This window comes from Megascapheus bottae, unplaced genomic scaffold (genome assembly GCF_031878675.1).
Source record: "Megascapheus bottae isolate mThoBot1 unplaced genomic scaffold, mThoBot2.hap1 HAP1_SCAFFOLD_216, whole genome shotgun sequence".
NCBI lineage: Eukaryota > Metazoa > Chordata > Mammalia > Rodentia > Geomyidae > Megascapheus > Megascapheus bottae.
This window is the reverse complement of record NW_028327578.1, coordinates 97,958-116,917: the sequence shown is the minus strand read 5'-3', so window position 1 is coordinate 116,917 and position 18,960 is coordinate 97,958. Positions and strand designations below refer to the sequence as shown.

At 40.7% G+C, this 18,960-nt stretch overlaps 1 protein-coding gene and 1 long non-coding RNA gene across 2 annotated transcripts in view; both read right to left on the bottom strand.

Annotated features, from left to right (window-relative positions):
* Positions 1 to 3,484: 3,484 nt before the first annotated feature.
* The window catches only part of LOC150039620 (phosphatidylinositol 3,4,5-trisphosphate 3-phosphatase TPTE2-like), a 39,458-nt gene continuing 23,982 nt past the window's right edge, over positions 3,485 to 18,960 (bottom strand). Inside the window, exons 9-11 of the mRNA XM_090327734.1 lie at positions 8,954 to 9,046; positions 6,229 to 6,299; positions 3,485 to 3,572 (exon numbers count right to left, since the gene is read on the bottom strand). Coding sequence (XP_090183860.1) covers positions 3,485 to 3,572; positions 6,229 to 6,299; positions 8,954 to 9,046 — 252 coding nt within the window. The remainder of the gene's footprint in view (positions 3,573 to 6,228; positions 6,300 to 8,953; positions 9,047 to 18,960) is intronic.
* LOC150039621 (uncharacterized) lies at positions 11,179 to 18,170 on the bottom strand. Its single transcript, XR_016534302.1, has 3 exons — positions 18,105 to 18,170; positions 15,246 to 15,351; positions 11,179 to 11,251 (listed from the first exon to the last, which is right to left on the bottom strand). It is a non-coding gene; the product is annotated as an uncharacterized LOC150039621 (long non-coding RNA).

Here is an 18,960-nt window from a genome sequence, read left to right as displayed (position 1 = left end):
GAATAGGATCTGTTACTGTCAACTGTTAATAGGAGAGTTAGGGGCCAAGTGAATTTGACTGAGAGAGGCCAGCAGGGAAGACTGAGATCAAACATGGCAGTCTAGCTCCAGATCACAGGCTATTAACCACCACCCTGGTTTAGTTCTAGGTATATTTTATATTTAAGTTTTTGTGTGTGTTTGTGCTGGTACTGGATGAATGTATTTTCCTTTAGCTGTTTTTGCTCAATGCTGGTGCTGTACAACGTGAGTCACAGCTTTCCTATCGCCCTTTCATGGTTTATTGGCAGTCAGGCTCTCAGGGTCGTCTCTCCGGGCTGGCTATCCACTGTGGTCTTCATAGCTGAGCCCACTGAGCAGCGGCCAGGAATCATGATATATTCTTGTGTCCCTCAGCTCAGTTCTTTGGGCTGCTGTATAAATTACTATTGTTGTCTTTTCACCTAATGAGAAACTTGTACAAAATTTAATTTTGAACAACAAATTTTCCCTCCTGAGTCCAGGTGCATCAGCTCCGGTGGGTTTGTGGTTCAGATAGACATGGCCGAGGCCAAGAACCACACTACACACAACAGTCCAGGAAATGGCACAGAAATGGCGTCAGGACACCCAGATCACAAAGATACGCATCTCTGAAGGGGAGGACCCCAAGTTCCTGAGGAACATGCGTGTTGCTAAGACGCACAACAAGACGGGCTTTAAGAAGATGAAGGCCAATGATGCCAAGGCCATGAGAACGTGGCCCAAGGCCATCAGACCCTGAGAAGCCCAAAGCAACAAACACAAGTTCCACAGCAGGCTACCAGCAAGCTCCAGCAACTTGCCTACATCGCCCACCCCAAGCTTGGGAATCACATCCATTCCTACATTTCCAAAGGTCTTAGGCTCACCTGACCCAAGGCCAGGGCCCAGGCCTTGGCTAGGGCACAATCCAAGGCCCAGACTCCAGCTGCAATGCCAGCTAAGGCCCAGGCCCCAGCTCCTAAGGGTGCTCAGGCCACAGCCTCCTAAGGGTGCGCTGACTCCAGCCTCTAAGCTGGAGGGCTCTGTGAAGGCCCCACAGAGAAGACCTTTGTCTGCCAGTGTGATGACAGGTGAACTGCTGTGGCTCCCTGGCTGCCATCTAGAGGGTGGGGTGTGGCCTGTGGCAATTCTACCAATAAACCTGAGGCAGGAAGACAAAAGTAAATCAATGAATAAATAAATAAATAATGGTTTTTTTGCCAGTCCTGGGGCTTGAACTTAGTGCCTGAGCACTGTCTCTGAGCTTCTTTTTACTCAAGGTTAGCTCTCTGCAACTTCCCAGCTTTTTGCATGTATGTGTGATACTGGGAATTCCAACCCAAGGCTTTACATGCTAGGCAAGCACTCTACAATTAAGCCACCTTCCCAGCCCACAATTTTAATTTTATACTGTAGTCCATGACAACAATTTAGAAATAAAATATGCTTTGTAGTTAATTATGTCATTTAAGTTCCTTTCTGCAGTTAGCAACAGAAGACAAATTTAAACACGCATACACACACACACACACACACACACACGTACACACACAATTTCTTAAGATACTTAGCAGAAATGGAGGAAGACATTTCTAGTGGAAATTTATGTGAAAAATTCAATAATATCATTTCTGATTGGCCTTTTTGATTCTCTTGGTTTTTGCTCCACAGCTGTCCATCATTATGGTACCAAGTGAATAAGAAAAAATAGAGAAAGCTATTCCCTTACTGGCATGCTATCCAAGGTATTAGATTACTATGTTGGGTGTAAATCCTGAATTTGTTACTTTACTAATTTTTTGATATATCTAATTGTCCAAACTTCTAATTTCCCAGGAAAATAGAAGTAATGATAGCACTTGAATTATGAGGACTAAATGAATTTACTATTGAAGAGCTTCTAGGCAGTGGATTTATTATGATTGGGCTCCATAAATGTTACTATTTTTAGAATTATCATGAATAACTCTCTAAAGTAGCTACCGAAGTATACTAATAACTTTGCTCTTCTATGATATTGAAAAGTCTATTTTCCTTTTTAAAATTTGTGTGTGCACGTGTGCATATATATGTATGTGTGTGTGTGTGTGTGAGAGAGAGAGAGAGAGAGAGAGCAAAAGAGAGAGAAAGAGAGGGAGAGAGAGAGAAAGAGAGAGAGAGAGAGAAGGAGACAGAGAGAGACAGAGAGAGGGAGGGAGAGAGAGGGGGAGAGCAAATACATGTGGGAATGTACCAGGGTATGTGCCCATTATGTGCTTGAACTCAGGGCCAGGGCACTGTCATGAGCTTTTTGGCTCTAGTGTAGTGTTCTACCACTTAATCCACTTCTTACTTTTTTGGGGACGTGATTAACTGGACATCTGAATCACATACATTCCTGACCAGGCAGTCTTTGAACTGTGATCCTCAAATCTTAGCCTTCTGAGTAGCTAGGATTACAGGCATGAGGCATTATCTCCCAGTTGAAACATCTTTGGAAAATCTTTTCTGCATTACATTTAATTACTACATTATATTTAATTAGTGGTTTCAATCGAACATGTCACTTTCTGAGTGCAATGCATGTTGATCCATGCCACGCCTTCAATCATTTTTCCCAATTTCTCCCAATCTTTTCCATTTCTCAAGTTACCTAGGTCCATTTTGATATAAAATTCCTCACTCTTCCTCTCTCTCTGGATCAATCTGATGTAGGGCATCTGAGCTGTTTCCTTAACATGGTTGTATAGTAATTAGTGCATCAATGAACATGGAGGTATATATATCTATCTATCTATCTTTATTGTATAATGACTTTCAGTCTTTTGGATAAATTCCCAAGAGGGTTACTGCTGGAACATAAGAAGTTCTAAATACCTATCTTACCTGAAAACTCTTTTTAAAATTTAAAGAGCTTGTAACATAGTGTATTGGAAATAAATTATTTTCACTATAGACTATTAGAGGTAGAAAGATGTAAATTATATGCATATTTTTCTAGCAGTACTTTTTTTTTCTGCTGGTCATGGGGTTTGAACTCTGGGCCTGGGCACTATCCCTTTGCTCTTCAGCTCAAGGCTATTGCCCTGGCCCTTGAGCCAGGGGCCACTTCCGGTTTTCCTAGTAGTTAATTGGAGATAAGAGTCTCATGGTCTTTAGTACCCTGGCTGGCTTTGAACCCAGATCCTCAGATCTCATCCTCTTGTGTAGCTAGGATTACAGGAGTGAGCCACCACTCCTGGCTTTTTTGTAGCAATTCTGAAAAATGGATACACAGGGAAGAAAGAAAATGAGTTGAGAGAAGAAGGCCAGTAGTTGTGGAGACATACAATTGGTAAATTCATAAACTAGCCAATTCAAGATTATGATGTATGTACATGTGTATACATGCATTGATGAGTTCATAGAAACATACACAGTCTGAAGAGAGGTTACTATTACCAATATATAATTTATTTAATAAACATACAGAATATAGTGTGTTTGTCACTGAAAGACTTCTTCAAAGAATATATCTACAGCAAAGTCTGGACGATATATGTTCCATGTCTTTATGTGGATTGTCCAGGTCAGCTCGTGTTAAATAAAGTCTAAGGACAGGAAAAAAAGTCATTACATTTTCTTTTAGGGCTTACAGTATGTGATTGTAGTTCTTAATGTACTATGTTATTTCTCTTCTCGTTTTTTTGCCCTTATGGTTTTTCTCATGTTGTTACTGTGTGTGACTTGCTACCTGGTATATTGTATACACATTTATTTGTTTATTTGAAACAGGGAAGGGAAGGGGGGAAAAGAGAGGACTGGGAGGTGGAGGAGGAGACAAAAGCATGAGAAGGGGTACAATTATGTGAGAAGTAATGCACCTACTACCTGACGAATATAACTGTAATCCATCTTTACATTCTCCCGACATTAAAAAAAAGAACAATAAAACCAAAACAGAATAGTCATCCAATAGCACACCCTTGTTTACAAAGAGACTTGCTGGCTGCAACCAGGATTTAAGTCCTACTTGTCTTCACTACTTAGCCCATTCTGCCTCTTTGGAATGACATAAAAGACCTTAATCTTCAGAAACAAATTGATCAGTCACAACATGCCTGTTAGAGAATTACTGACACCCACATTGAGCATATTATCTAAGTGTTTTGTAAAACTTTTTAAATTTCATTTGTCAGGTAGTAGGAGGTGCAGGTCTTCTCACACATTAATACACCTTCTCATGTGTTTCTCCCTGTTTCCCTCCACCCACCCCCTTCCAATCATGTTGTTTCCCCCCTTTCCCTACTTCAAATAAACAAACAAACATATATTCTAAGTGTTTATAATTGACAAATGTTACCAAGGGGCTGGGAGTTTGGCCTAGTGTAAGAGTGCTTGCCTAGCATGCATGAAGACCCAGGTTCAATGACTCAGTACTACATACATAGGAAAAGCTGACAGTGGTGCTGTGGATCAAGTGGTAGGACTCTAGCCTTGAGAAGGCCAAAGAACAGTGCAGAAGCCATGAGTTCAAGCCCCAGGACTGTCACAATAATTACCAAGACATAATTGGGTGTATAATGAAACCTCGTAATTAAATAGTGTTCTGGGGTTTTTTTTGTATTTGTCTTTGTTTTCGTTAATGTCAGTAGTGCGGTTTCTACTCACGACCTTGAGTTCTCAATAAACTTTCTCTGCTCAAGCTGACCCTCTCTTACTTGAGCTCCAGTTGCATTTCTGATTTTTCAAGGACTCGTTGGAGATAAGTGTGACATAGACATGCCTGCCCAGGCTAGCTTCAAACTGTGTTCCTCAGATCTCAGCCTCCTGTGTAGCTAGAATGACAGGTCACTGAGCCACCAGTGCCCAGCTATATCGCCCTGAATCGGTGAAATGATGTTTTTGTCTAAGCCACAATCTCATCAGTATAAAAAAGATTTATCAAGCAAGGAAAAAATGATACCAATTTTCCAGAAATGACTACAAAAAGGAGGATCCAATGTTCTTATAATCTCCAATGAGATGATGGTGGTGGAAAGGACAAAGCTATCCTTTAGCAAGAACCAGTTTGACAAGAAGCAACAAGTAAACACCCTGCCTTTGTCGAGGACTTTGCTCAAGAGACAGCTTGACACATAGGAAAATGGATAGAATTTTTCCTTTAAATGTAGAGTTTACTCTTTCCAAAATCAAATTGTATGTGAGTTACAAATCTGTAGAAATGAGGCTTTCTTGCTGTTGTCTTAATAGATTTGAGGTATTATCAGGCCCAGTTCAGATTTCAAGAGAAGTCTGGCACTGGATGTAACCAATACTATCCAGCACCACTTCTGGCTTTTTCTATGTATGTGGTACCGAGGAATCAAACCTGGGTCTTTGTGCACGTTAGACAAGCACTCTACCACGAGGACAAACTCATGGCCTAAGGTCTTCATTCCCCCCCCCCTCTCTCTCTCTCTCTCTCCCTCTTGGTGGGTCATGGGGCCTGAGTGTTGTCCCTGAGCTCTACAATCCAAGAATAACACCCTACCCTTAACTTAACCCCTATTTCCCTTTTCTAGATGTTAATTGGAGATAAGAGTCTCAGGTCCTTTAGTGCCCAGGGTGGCTTTGAGCCTTAATCTTCAGATCAGGCTCTTGAGTAGCTAGGATAATAGGCCTGAGCCACCTCCCCCAGCTCCAAGGTCTTCATATCTATCCTCACACTTTTCTGAGGACATGGCAACAGTCATTTCTGCCTTGATATGGATGATCTAGAAAGTGTTTTTCTTTTTACCACCACAGGTCAATACTCCTGAAAACTGAGTCTTTGTAGGTTCAGGAATGAGTTTCTAGATAAAGTAGTAGGTTCTTAGCAATAATACATCATTCAGTCATGAGGAAACCTTTTCAAAGGGGAGGTTAACCAAACAATGCTTTTGAAATTGCTAATACTTCTCAGGCCTTAAAACTTCTGTCCTACATGGAAATGTGCCTACAGCAGAAGAAAGCCAGCTAAAGCCTCTCCCTAGACGAATCCCACCAATCATGATCCAATAAAGTGACATCCACCTAGACCTTTCTATATTCCAGGAACCGGGTAGATGTACACGTCGTGAGAGAACTTGATCATTACTATGATCTGGGTAATTGCCTCTTCACTGACACATTGCCTTGTGGTAGGGGATAGGAAATGTTTGCTTAAGCAATTCTTTATTTTTGTAGAAAATGAGCTTAGTATAGTAGGCAAAGGAATTGCCAATCTGTCTTACAATCTGTCCTTACCTGTTCTTCTCTATGAGAGATGTATGGAACCACATGAAGAATGCACAGTCATCATAATAGTTTGGAAGCTTCTAAAAACACATGATTAAAGAAAGAGGTGATTTGTATAATAAAATGGATACCAAAAACTAATAATTGCATTGGGGTTGACGTTCCTTCCTTCTGCCTTTTTGTGTACATCAATTGCAACATCCTATCTATTACAATGTACTCAGAGGCTTGAAGAGAATACTTTTTCATTAAAAATATAAAGGACCAAAATTACTACAATGAAATAGAAAACAAGTGTTCAGTTGGATTTCATTAAAAGACATAATCAGGGTGAAAAAATGTAGCACCAAAATAGAGGGAAACATAGGCATATTTTGTATCTGGATGGGATCTTGTATTCACAATATTTTTAATTCAAAAACTAATGTCTGAAAAACAAAAGCAGATGCAACAAACACCAAGGGTTTGAGCATATACTTCAGTTAGTCACAGAGTATACCCCAAAGGTGGCAAGCACATGCAGAGCAGAGCTGGACTTCCACTGTCTCACCCACTAGGATCACCAACAAAATTCAGCAAAACCACAGACCACTGGAGTCCTCAGACCTTGCTGACACAAATGCCAAATGGGAAAGCAATGGTAGAAAAGCGTCTGTGGGTTTCTCAATAAGTTAACCATAGAATGACCATTTGGCACCAATTCAACTTCAGGGATGTTTTTATATGATAAATATAGACAATGATCTCTCAATCTGATTAGAACACCACTAAAGAATCAACTAAAGACCTATGTTTACATACACACACACACACGCACACACACACACACACACACACACACACACACACACACACACACACACACCAAACAGACTGTGGTGAATTCTTCATCCTTTCTGTTTGCTCTGCTTTCATTTTGACTCTGTTAGGCTGGAATACCAGAAGCAGGGCACAACCACCCCCAACAGTTTCCAGTCTCTGCTACCTCTCAGTTCCTCAGTGGGAATGAGCTAGACACCTGTCTCATGCACCCATTTTCTAGTGATCACCTGTCTATGTGACAGCAGATACAATGCACTTGACCTAGTGACTTCATACTACCAGGGACCCCTGAAGATATGTCACAGTGACTACTTGTGTTACAGCACCTTGGGCCACAATGAAACCTCCCATGGAAAACCTGCTAAGGTCACACCTGGCCCCCAAGAGAATGTTATTTGCTTCTAAGGTTGCCTTGTGTCCCTCCACTGGTCAGGTATCAGTTTCCCCTGGATGGCTCCCCTCCATCCACTGGCCCTGCAAGATGTGCTGCCTTTCCCTTCTCTGTCATAAACTGCTTCTCTTATTCACTGTGTTGTGTTTTCATGCTTTGTTGGTGACTTATGTAATAAGCATATACAACCTGCTCTATTCAGGGTTTTCCTAGAGTGATTAATTTGGTAGAAAGTCAGACAGCAGCTATAGGTCATGTGTCAGTACAAACAAGTTTCCTGTGAAGTGGATCCATGGTCACCAGTGGGACAATTAGACATGAAGCCACTCCCCACCAGGGTAAACAATCATCCTGTGAAAGACACACTGTACAGCATCCACAGCCATTTCACCTGGAGCTCCATCACAACAAAGCTGGAATGTATGGTCCTGTCCAGAGACAGAGTCCTTGAGAGTCAGCCCAAAGACATAGAACTCACATCTATTTCCATAACTGACAGCTAGTTTGAATAATTAGGCATCAATATTGGTGATGGCTAGCTACACAAGAAGCTGAGATCTGGAGGATCAAAGTCAGCCATGGCAAAAAGTAAAATATTGTTTCCACGTTAACCAGCAAACAAACAGGCCTGGAGGCATGACTCGAGTGATAGATGTTTAGCCAAGCAAGTAAACCAAGCAAAAATCCAAACCAAAGTATGGCCCAAAACAAAACAAACCAGTAATCAATAATTTCCTCATTTTTCACAAGCATGCCATCCCATCTTAACCCTTAATAATCACAAAACTAGCTCTCATCAAGACCCCCTGCACCAGGGAAAAAAACCACAGTGTTTGTTTAGAGACACTAGCTAAGCAAGAATTCACAGTGGTTCTGTTATCCAAGGGGAAACATTGAAATGGAGAGACTTCCCAGGTGGTCACTTGCTTCAACATTCACATTCAATCTCAGTACCTAAGACTGCTCAGCAGTGAGCAAGCAGGTAATGAAGGAGGGCATACAGAACACATGGAAGTTCTTACTGAGAGTAGGAATAGATGATTTCATAGAAAATCATTATAGTCATATATGACACTCAGACATGACATGTACGGCTGATCCATTAAAATTACACAGTCATACTAATGATAGCAAGTCAATAGATAATTATGGACAGGAAAGTAAAATCTCTGTGACATTTGGTAAACACACTGATCATGACGTGTTTAAAAGATAGACAACATAACTGTAATTACTCTTATGGAAAGTCAACAATGTCGGTTTCTTTTTAGCATCTTTGCTTTCATACTTTTCTCATTTGATAAGTAACAGATATCAATTGCTTACAATTCAGAAGAAAGTGATCAGAAATATTTTAAATATATACAAGAAATTCTGATGACTTTGTTTTGTGTTTTCCTCCCCTTCCCGAGACATGCATTTTTATCTGTCCTTTATATTTTAGGGAACTGCAGCAAAGGAAATTGCAAACCCAGACCAAACAAAAGAGCATACAATCATGCAGGATACTTGAGGACTCACCGAAGAAGAAAATTTTACTTTTATATCATCACATAAGTCCGGACAGTTGGGCACCAAAAAGATTGCTCTATTTGTATCAATATCATGGACAACCTGTCAATGAACACATGGAATTAGGAACTCAAAGTGTTGCCAGCAATTAGTATTCTTTTTCACTCATGAAATCATCCTTAATTCATTATATACTCATAATTTCATAGCTCAGTAATTTCATATAGAAAATAGCAGTAATTTTTTTCTGAAGTGGTAAAGGTACTGGGCTCCAAATGTTTGATAGCTATCTTAAGACTACACTTGAGAAGCAAAGTATTCATTTTTGACAAGTGTCTTTTTGTTTATTGTAATGAATAGAGGGATTACAGTTATATTCACCAGATAGTAGGTGTCTTACTTCTCACACATTGATACCACCTCTCATGGTTTTGTCCCCATTTTCCTCCCCCAACACCTCTCCCAATCATATTGTTTCCCCACTTCTCTTTCCTATTTTAAATAATCAAATAAACATACATACAATATACCAGGTCACAAAGTCAGATACAGTAACAATATGAGATTAACCAGAAGGAAACTAAACAGAAGAGGAATAACGGAGTGCATTAAGAGCCACAATCACACAAGATAAAGCTCTTGTTTCAATATCCTAGAGATCCTTTCATTTAGTCTCATCCTATATGACCAGGAGTTTCTAATGTAATACACATGACTGTTCTATGTGAATCATCCGATTTTTATATTCTTTTAAGGATGCGCTTTTAACTTCAGTCTGAAACAGTATATTGATGTTCAAGAAGCAATGAATAATTGACCCCACTTTCATGACAAATATTATGTTGCTGATGAGGTCAATGAACCATTCCAGTGAATGGAATGACCACAAACAGGTCAAGTTTGGGGATTAACAACTATGAAATCATCTCATGTATTACTCTGATATTCATATACCATCATAGAATAAGAAGAAAGCTATGCTAGGCTTCAAGAAACATACCCACAGAAGACTCTCACATGATTTTCAAGTTTTCAGGAAGTTTTCTACATACAGAACAATATGAAAATAATATATTGTTTTCAAGCTTTATAAGGAAGTGTGCAAGTGTGTCCTATGGGAGGGCAGTATACAGCAGAAAGTTTGAATAACAAAGCATATTCTAGAAAATAGACTTTCAGTTGGTCATTGGAGGATTTTAATAAAGGAGGAATAATATAGGCCTGAGAAGAGAAACCAGCAAAAATATCAATGAAACTGAGAATTTTATTCCATGTGCCAAACAGATGAGTCAGTCTTCTCTAATGGGAATTTGTAGGTCCAGATATTAATGGAAATAGCTTGGCTACACTAGGGTTGTCATGGATTCAGAGCTTAAAATCCAGGAAAATAAGAATAAATGTGGGCTAAGAATTGATGGGATCAGTGTCCTATGTGACAAAATGGTTTGAAAATGGTCACTTTTTACACTGATTTGATAACTCATAGATTAGAGATTAAATTCAAATATATTACCTAAACCTCACAACACACTACACTTGTGTGCATGTACAGAAGTTACAACAGGAACCTGGGAATCATTCTGAAAGCTTCCTTTGGGATTAAAAAGGAAATTAGCCAATTTCTCCTAGAAAAGGTGCACAGTCTTGAGAATTTCTTGAACATTTCAGAAATGGCTGTGGGTAAAGAGGCATCTCCTCAGTCCCTATGCTGTCTCAACTGCTCTCAAGGTGACATCCAACAAAACGTCTCAATGACAGTCACTGAGCCCATTGCTGAGTGGACAGATTCTGCATCACTCTTTGAACCTATGACTTTCCACTTCCACAAGTGCCAAGGGGACCTTCAAGAACACTGCATTTGAGAATCAGAGCTTTGTAATAAATAATCAAAATGATCAAAAGGAAGATCATATGGCAAATACTGACATGATGTATGCATTTCAATCCTCGAGTAATTCCTGGGGACATTCTTAGCATTTGTGGGCACAAGTGAATTCGAAGCAGCACTAAACTGAAGCACAGTTTGACAATATCTTTCAGAAACTGTTTGGAACAAGGCTCTGCTTTGCATCTGAACTAAGCAATGCCAAGTGGAATGGTGACAGAGGGCAAGAGCTGTCTCTTTTTGGTGAGTGTTACTTTGGGGAAGACCATCATGCCACTTAACTGGGAGCTTTGACACAAACATGAGAATTCTCATTTATGAGCTTTGGCTCACCGTGCAGGTTTGGCTAGTACAAGTAAATACAGTCTTGTGCTGCATTATTATTTCAATTTTCAGGTCTGCTCCATTACCTTCTCCTACTCCTGCATAAAAGTGAAAAAGAAAACGTATATGTTTGTTAGAGTACAGAGCAAAATGTCTTGCCAGTTAACTCAATGGAGAATAAAGAGAGAAAATATGGGCCAGCTAAGGTTGTGGGTTTAGTTAATCATTTGATCTTGCATAGAATTTGTCCTTTACAAATGGTTTCTGCCTCTTAAAGCAGTTCACAATATTGCAAAGAAAGACAAAAATCATTATATCTTAATCTTCTACAAGATAAATTCTTACTACATCACCATTCCAGGAAAAAAAAAACATTGGGAGCTTCCAGAATTTCTTGCTTATGAAATTCTACCTTTAGAGTTCTATAATAATAATCTAAATTTAATTTTCTCTAAGTCAAATTTATAAATCAATATCAAGGATAATATTGGTCATGTATACCCAAACATTAGAGAGAAATAGTCCTATGCCATTTTAACTTATACTTATAGTATCTTAGGTGGTTACACAAGCGGGTTTACATTAACCAATCAGTTTATAAGTACAATATATCTTGATGGATATATCAACCCCTATCCTATCTTCTCCATTTCCCTAGGTTCGTAGGATATATGTTGTTAAATATTATGGCTGCATTCCCCTATTCTCTCCACATTAATCTAAATTCCTCCTCTATATAGACATAAAAACCTATGACTCTATAGACATAATGTTTTATTTCATAAATTAAGGTGTTTCCATGACATACAAACCTTAGCTTCATTGTGATTAAGTTCTAAATACTAAGTCCCAGTGATTGTCAATAGAGATTGCCTCCTTGAACACTTGTATGTTAAACTTGTCATTTAAAAGATGATGTAAAAATCAACGTTAATAAATTCTTTTTTTTAAAAAAAGAAAAGGTTAAAAAAAAACTAATGGGTTGTCAGCCTGACAAATGAGTGTGCTCAGGAAAAGAACCAGGGAATCATTGGGAGAATTCACCGAAGTCAGGCCTTAGGTTTAGCTTCTTTAACCAGTTGGTGCAGAAATTTGCAGGCAACCCAGCAGGAGGTGTGACATTCCATTGGAGTTACTGAGAGATGAAACTGCTGCCACATATTCTGTTCTGCCTGATTCTACCACCACCCCACAGCCGTTTCCTGAGAGGACTGGAACCAAAAACTCTTGGTGATGGGACATTCTGTGCTAAACTCAAAGTCCCCTAGTTGGTTCCAGCCATTATGGTGACTCTGGATGGGTGAATTTTCCATCCAGTGCTGAACAGCCTAGATAAGGGAGATGCTAAATGGGTATGAGGACTATGGGGCCCCCAGAGGAACCGTAATCCCCACCCGAGGGATATGCATCTACCGTTGACTGGTGTAGAGCATTTGCATGAGGTGCAGCTAAGACTGCGAGGAGACAGCCTAAACAGCCCTCAGTCTCGGGTCTCCTGAAGGACACGCCCAATAGCATGGAGGTTGGCATCTATGAAAACCATTCCCCCGCAAAAAGATGCTTGGCCTCAGCAGAAAGACAGATACATGAGCCAGTGGGTCTTGCTTCTTGCTCAACATGGCCTCCATTCTAGGAATCATGGCCTCTGTCCCCCCTCTCAAGTTAATGCCTACCATAATTCAGATATTGCCTAAATCCTTGCCCCTCACTTATTTCAAGATGACGGGAGGAGATCGGGGACATTCTCCCCCTCCCTGAATTCTTACTGTAAGAATGTGCTTGCATCTTGTAAGTAGGTCACTAAGCAACACATGCCTGCTTGCGTTGATATGCAAACATCCTACTACCTGGCCTCTACCCCAAGCAAACATCCTACTACCGGACCCCCTCCCCCGAGCAGTTCCTATACCCCAATCCCTCTCCTGAAGAGGCATATAAACCCTTGTGTGAAAAATAAAATTGGCAGCTTGATCAGGATGCTTGTCTTGCTGCCTTCTTCATGTCTCCTGTCCCTTTCATTCCTCCCTCTAGGTTCTTGGCCCTAGTTGATGTCCCACTGGATGGGACACTCTTTCACTTTGGAATATTTATAATTAATTGGGGATAAGTGTTTTCTATCTGGGTTGGCTTCAAACCACAATCCTCAGTTCTCAGCCTCCTAAGTAGCTAGGATAACCAACGTGACCCCAGGGTGTGTGACCTTTTCCTCAGTTCAAATGGCCCCTCTTCCTTTAGCCTTTCCTCCAAGATCTGGTTTCAGAGTCCACAATGAAGTTTTTCCTTTCAACCTTGCCTATTTCACATTAACATGAAGCATGTCTGATTGGGTTTTCATCTTGCCTTGTTTTGGTGTCTCTTAATTTCATGGATCAAACACTATCCTCAGAAAGATTTCTGATGGAAACATGGCTTTTGCTGCACTCTCCTCTCCCTTGTTCCAGTTGTCCAACTGCTTTCTACTGATATCCTCTAGCAATAAGCCACTGAAATTCACAAGTACAATGTGCTAAGCCTTTATTTTCCTCACATTTAAACAATTTACATCACACAAAGGAATTTCATCCTTGAAAAATACAGACAAAGCTGGGCTCAGTGGCTTCCATAGTAACCATAGCTCCTTAGTGTCTGAGATCTGAGGATCAAGGTTCAAAGCCAGCCTGGGCACAAAAGGACCCGAGACTCTTATCTCCATCTAACCTCCAGAAAACAGGAAGTGGGGCTTGGCTCAAGGGTACTGCAGAGCTTAGGGACAACACCCAGGAACAGGGGTAGGGTCGTAGCCTTGAGCTGAAGAGTTCAGGTACAACTCACAGGTTGGGCTGGAAACCCATGATCCCCCCATGCACCCACCGACAAAATGCAGACAAAATGAAGTGAAAATTCTCTGTCTCACCTTCTTCTACATGTTTAGGTTTCTAGCTCTAAATAAATAACCTCTTTCACTATTTTTCTAGGCCAGCCTGTGTAAAGAGAGACTTCATCTAGGAAAAGAGTACAGCGGCCCAAGCCTGTAGTCCCACTTGTGGGAAGACTGAGATGGAGAACCCAGGGGAAAACTTTGGAGAACTGGGTGGTCTGTGCCAGTCTTTCCAGCAATATTGGGAAGTCTAAACTAGACAGTCTGATTTCTTGGAAACAGCACCAACTTGGCAGTTGCTAGAGGAGTCTAGTAGAAGAACAAGTTCTCCAAACCTGTTCTATGTCCATGGAGATTCAGGTGTGAGTGTCAAACAAGGGCAGTCAGGGGAATCCAAGTGCTGCCCTCTAGGAACCTTGTCTGTACTACCTAAACCTGGCCTGCAACAGAGTCTAACTTTTGTATTTGCAAGTAGCAGAGTTTGAAGTCTGGGTCTTGAACCTGCTCAGCTTGTCTAGCTGACACTCTATCACTTGAGGCATGCCCCCATTTTGCTTTTTTTGGTTGCAATTGGAGACTCAGAGTGGCTTGGGATGGCTTCAAACTGTGGTCCTCCACATGTCAGCCTTCTCAGTAAGGAGGCTTTTAGGTAAAGAGCCTTGAGAACCCCTGCATTGTAGTTGGTTTTTTAAAATCTAAGCACTTATTTGTCTTTTCTGCTCATAACCCCAGCTGAATGCTAGCATATGACCTGGCCGAAGGTGGCAACAAATAAAATAAGGCATCCTGATGGAGAAGATAGTGAGGAGATGCTTAGAGGAGGAGGAAAGAGAGAAAAGACTATAGTTCTGAGAAGAAAGGGCCGCTGGAAGGACTGGCCAAGAAAATGAGGCAGGGCCAGCAATGCTGAGATGAACCATGAAGGAGAAATGAGTCTGAGAAAGAAGGACTCTACTGGGTTCTTTAATCTTCTCTTCTCCTATGAAAAAATCTATCCTAGGTTGAGACAAGAACATCGAGAACAGAACGCAAGGGGTAGAACCTCCCCTCAAGTGGAAATGGGTAAGGGATAAGAGAGGCATCTAAGGAGAGCTGACATGGGGCTCAAGAGGGAGAAGGTCACATGCATTGACCCTTAGCTGTGATGTAGGATCATTTGCATAACATAAGCAAAACCCTCCCAAATAGGGGATCGCACATCCTCTTGTCTTCTCCTTCCTTTCCAAAGCACTTACCTTGGATGGAGTAAATCACAAACTTCACAATTTTAAGAGGTTTTTTCACTGGCATTTCCCAGTTCAACACATTCTTCAAGATGTCAAAGTAGCGGACATAGCGACTCTGTAAAGCAACAAAAGCCTCCACTTTAGTGGGAATGCCAGATGTAAAGTCAGTATCCTAATCTCCTTCTCTTTTTCAGCTTGTGAACAGCAGTAAGAAAGGAAGACAACATTTAAAATGAGCCCTTACATTATCAACATTCTTAGGTATTTTCCTCATTGTGGAAAAAAGAGCCCAGCTGAGACTTGCAGACAGTAACATGGAAAGAACAAGCCCTTGCTTCTAGGCTTGCTTATGACCATGAGAACAGTGAAGGTGCTGAAACAGCGATGACAAAATCTGTTGTCATGCACTAGAGAAAGGACTGTGGTTTGGGAGATAGTTCCTCATCAGGAGGAATGACATCTCCACATAGCTGCACTAGATGATTCTGTACCATTAGTGAGGGGTCCTCTACAGAGAAGAGATTCTTTATCTGCCTTTTTCTCCAATATGTTTTTTTTGGTAAGGGAACCTTTCAATACTCTTTGGCTCCTAGCAAGTTGCTCAAACAGGATTTCTTAGAATTCTCTTTGAGAAACTCCAGATGTCTGATGATGAACCAACTGAGAAGAGTTCAGAAAGTGAACTGCCACATTTCCAATTAGCAAAAGCACTTGTACTGCATGCGAGTGGCTGATGTCTGTAATCCAAGCTACTCAGAAGGCAGAAGCTGAGAGGACTGAAGAATAATGCCAGCCAGGGCTGAAAACTTTGAGATAATCCATCTCTATATACTTAGCCAGAAGTTGAGCTAGAGATCTAGCTCACCTGATAAAGTGCCACTTATGAAGAGTTCAAGCCTACTGAGCAGCAGGCCACTGAGTTTAAGTCCCAGGATGGGCAAGCAATGAAAGGGCAATAGTGAGAAAGATGCCTGAAAATGCAATAGGGCAATGCAAGATGCAATAGGGCAGTGCTGTACCACTTCGCATCTCCAACTCAGGCTGTTTTGGTTCTTCATTAGAACTAAGAATGAAAGGATTTCCTGCCAGGGCTGGCTTTGAAACACCATTCTCAAATCTCAGCCTGTATCTAGAAATACAGACAGGTGCCAGTCATCAGTGTCGGGTAGATGCTTTGCAGTTGTTGGATTTTTTTTAAGAGTGCATATGTTCGGTGTCATGCCAAACTTCTTGTGAGGTAAAAGGACCTGATGAATAGAATTTCCTTCAAAGTAATCCTGGTTGAGGAAAGAAGAGTAGGAAGGGTGACCCAGGGTTTGAGAAGAGTGGGGAAGGAATAAACAAAGCATGACTGTAGGTTGGGATGATGATTGCAGAATACACTGTATGGTTCCATCTTTGTGTGTTAGAATTTGGATATGAAATGTGCACTTAAAAGGCTCATGGGTGGAAGGCTTGATCCCCAGTATACCAGCAGCGTTCAGAGGTGGGTATGGGGAAGTAATTATATTATGAGGCTTTTGACTTTATCCACAGATTCATTTCTTGAGGGATTCCTAAATTTAAAGCATTAGTAGGAGGTGGGGAAAATGTTAGGAGTTGGGGCCTCATGAAACCAAAGAAGTCACTGGAAGGATGGATCATGTCGCAAACCCTTCCTTCTCCTCAGCTTCCTGGGAACCTTGAGGTGAGCAATCCTTCTCCACAGTACTCGCCTCCTTGACATGATGGTTCAGTGTCAGTGTAGGCCCAAAGCAATGGGATCAAGTGGCCTTAAAGTAAATCCTGAAACTGTGAGCCCAAATGAATCTTTCCCCACTTTAAGTTCTTTGGTCAGGTATTTTTTTTTATAGTGACCAACACTCCAATCCAATATAATTGGGATTTTTCATATTTTCATAATAAAGTATTATCAGAGGAAAATAGGACAACAGTGGATAGTTTAAACAATGTTAAGAATATGGCATGAAAGTATATGATAATGTCTGCTGGAACAAGATTTGTAAAATACTTATTTTCCCAGTTCATTCTGTTTTCTTCTTTCATACTCCCATTATCTCTGTGTGTCTTTATCTCTCATTCTTGGTCTGAGGATCTCTCATTCTTTCTCTTCTCTGCACTCTTCTTTCCCCTACATTGGGGTCATCACAAAACCATCCTGGCAGTGTTCTAAAGACCTTGAATTGCTCATTGCCTTAGCAAAAACTGTTGAAGGATCCAATCTCTCTTTCTAGGGAAACCAATGGCTAGTAGATCATCTACTAGAAAGAGATCATCTTCAGGCATCAGAAAACCTCAGATATTTGACCTTCCTTTTTGGGAGGGGACTCAATTCCAGAAGCTGTAGGGAATAAAGAATAAGAAATGGAATGTGTGATGCTCTGTTGAGAACTGTTGGGAGCCAGAGTGGAATCAAACTGTACCTTGATTTGCATCAGACAATTGCTTTATTGTCTTATGGTTTTCTGGCCTTATTCTGTTTAAATGACCTGAGATTTACCATATGAATGTAACACCTGGAAGTTCCCTGGTTTCAAGAAGGGATATAAGCCTTGAGTTGAGGATAAACAGGGCTACAGTCTTTACCTGGGCTGCAGACCTACCAACCCCATGTGTTTGTCTCTCTTCTATTTTTCCAGTCCCTGCCCCGTATTTCAGGAACCCCAATTTGCTGCCGGTAGGCCCCAGCAGAGAACCTAGCCAGGTAGCCTATGAGGCTACAGATGTGGGCCTCCAAAGATCAGGAAATGGTTAGGAGTCACAAGTCCTCTGCCATCATTGATTGTTAAAGAAGGGTTACAGATGCGACCAGGCTAAATGTTCCACTAACATCTCCCCATAAATAACTTTGTGACAAGAGAAACTTACTTGGGAAGGAGTTTCTACTCCTTGAAACTGACTGCTCACATTTCTGTCAGTTCTGCGCTCCCCGAAGTAATCAAGGCTGTCCTACAGAAAAGGGGTTAATACAATCACAGTGCTTATCTGTCCTCTTTGGACAGAGCTACTTATGAACTTTCTTAGTTCCTAGCTTTTTAAGTGGCTAAGATTACAGGCACAAGTCTACAATGCCCACCTTTCCTTTGATGCTCTTTTAAAAATTACTTTATTATTTTTTTGAAAGGTCTTTCTAGCTCCTTTGCCAAATTACTGATTAGCTCATTAGTTTTAGGGAGATGTTAATTTTTGAGCTACTTGTATATTTTGGATATTAGGACTTTGTCAGATATATTGTTGGTAAAGATCTACCAGTCTGTTGGCTGTCTTTTTACTTTAGCACCTATGTTCTTTGCTGTGCAGAAAATTTTTATTTTGATATAATCACATTTGTCAAGTCTCTCCTACTTTCTGTGGCCTTGCCACTATTTCCAAAAAGTTCCTGCCTATGCCTATCAGTTCTAATATTTCTCCTACTCCAACTTGCAATAGTTTCAATGTTTCAGGCCTGACTTTGAGGTCTTTAAATTCATTTGAGTTGATATTGGTGCATGGTGATAAACAAGGATCCAATTTTAATTTTCTACATATGGAAGTCCTAATACCAATTATTGAAAAGACTATATTTTTCCATCACACATTTTTATTGTGCCTAATTTCTTTATATATATATATATATATATTTTATTAAGATGCTGGAGGGGATGTGGCCAGGAGGGATCATTATTACACAGTTGGTGGGAGTGCAAACTCATTCAAGCATTATGGCAGCTCCTCAAAAGACTAA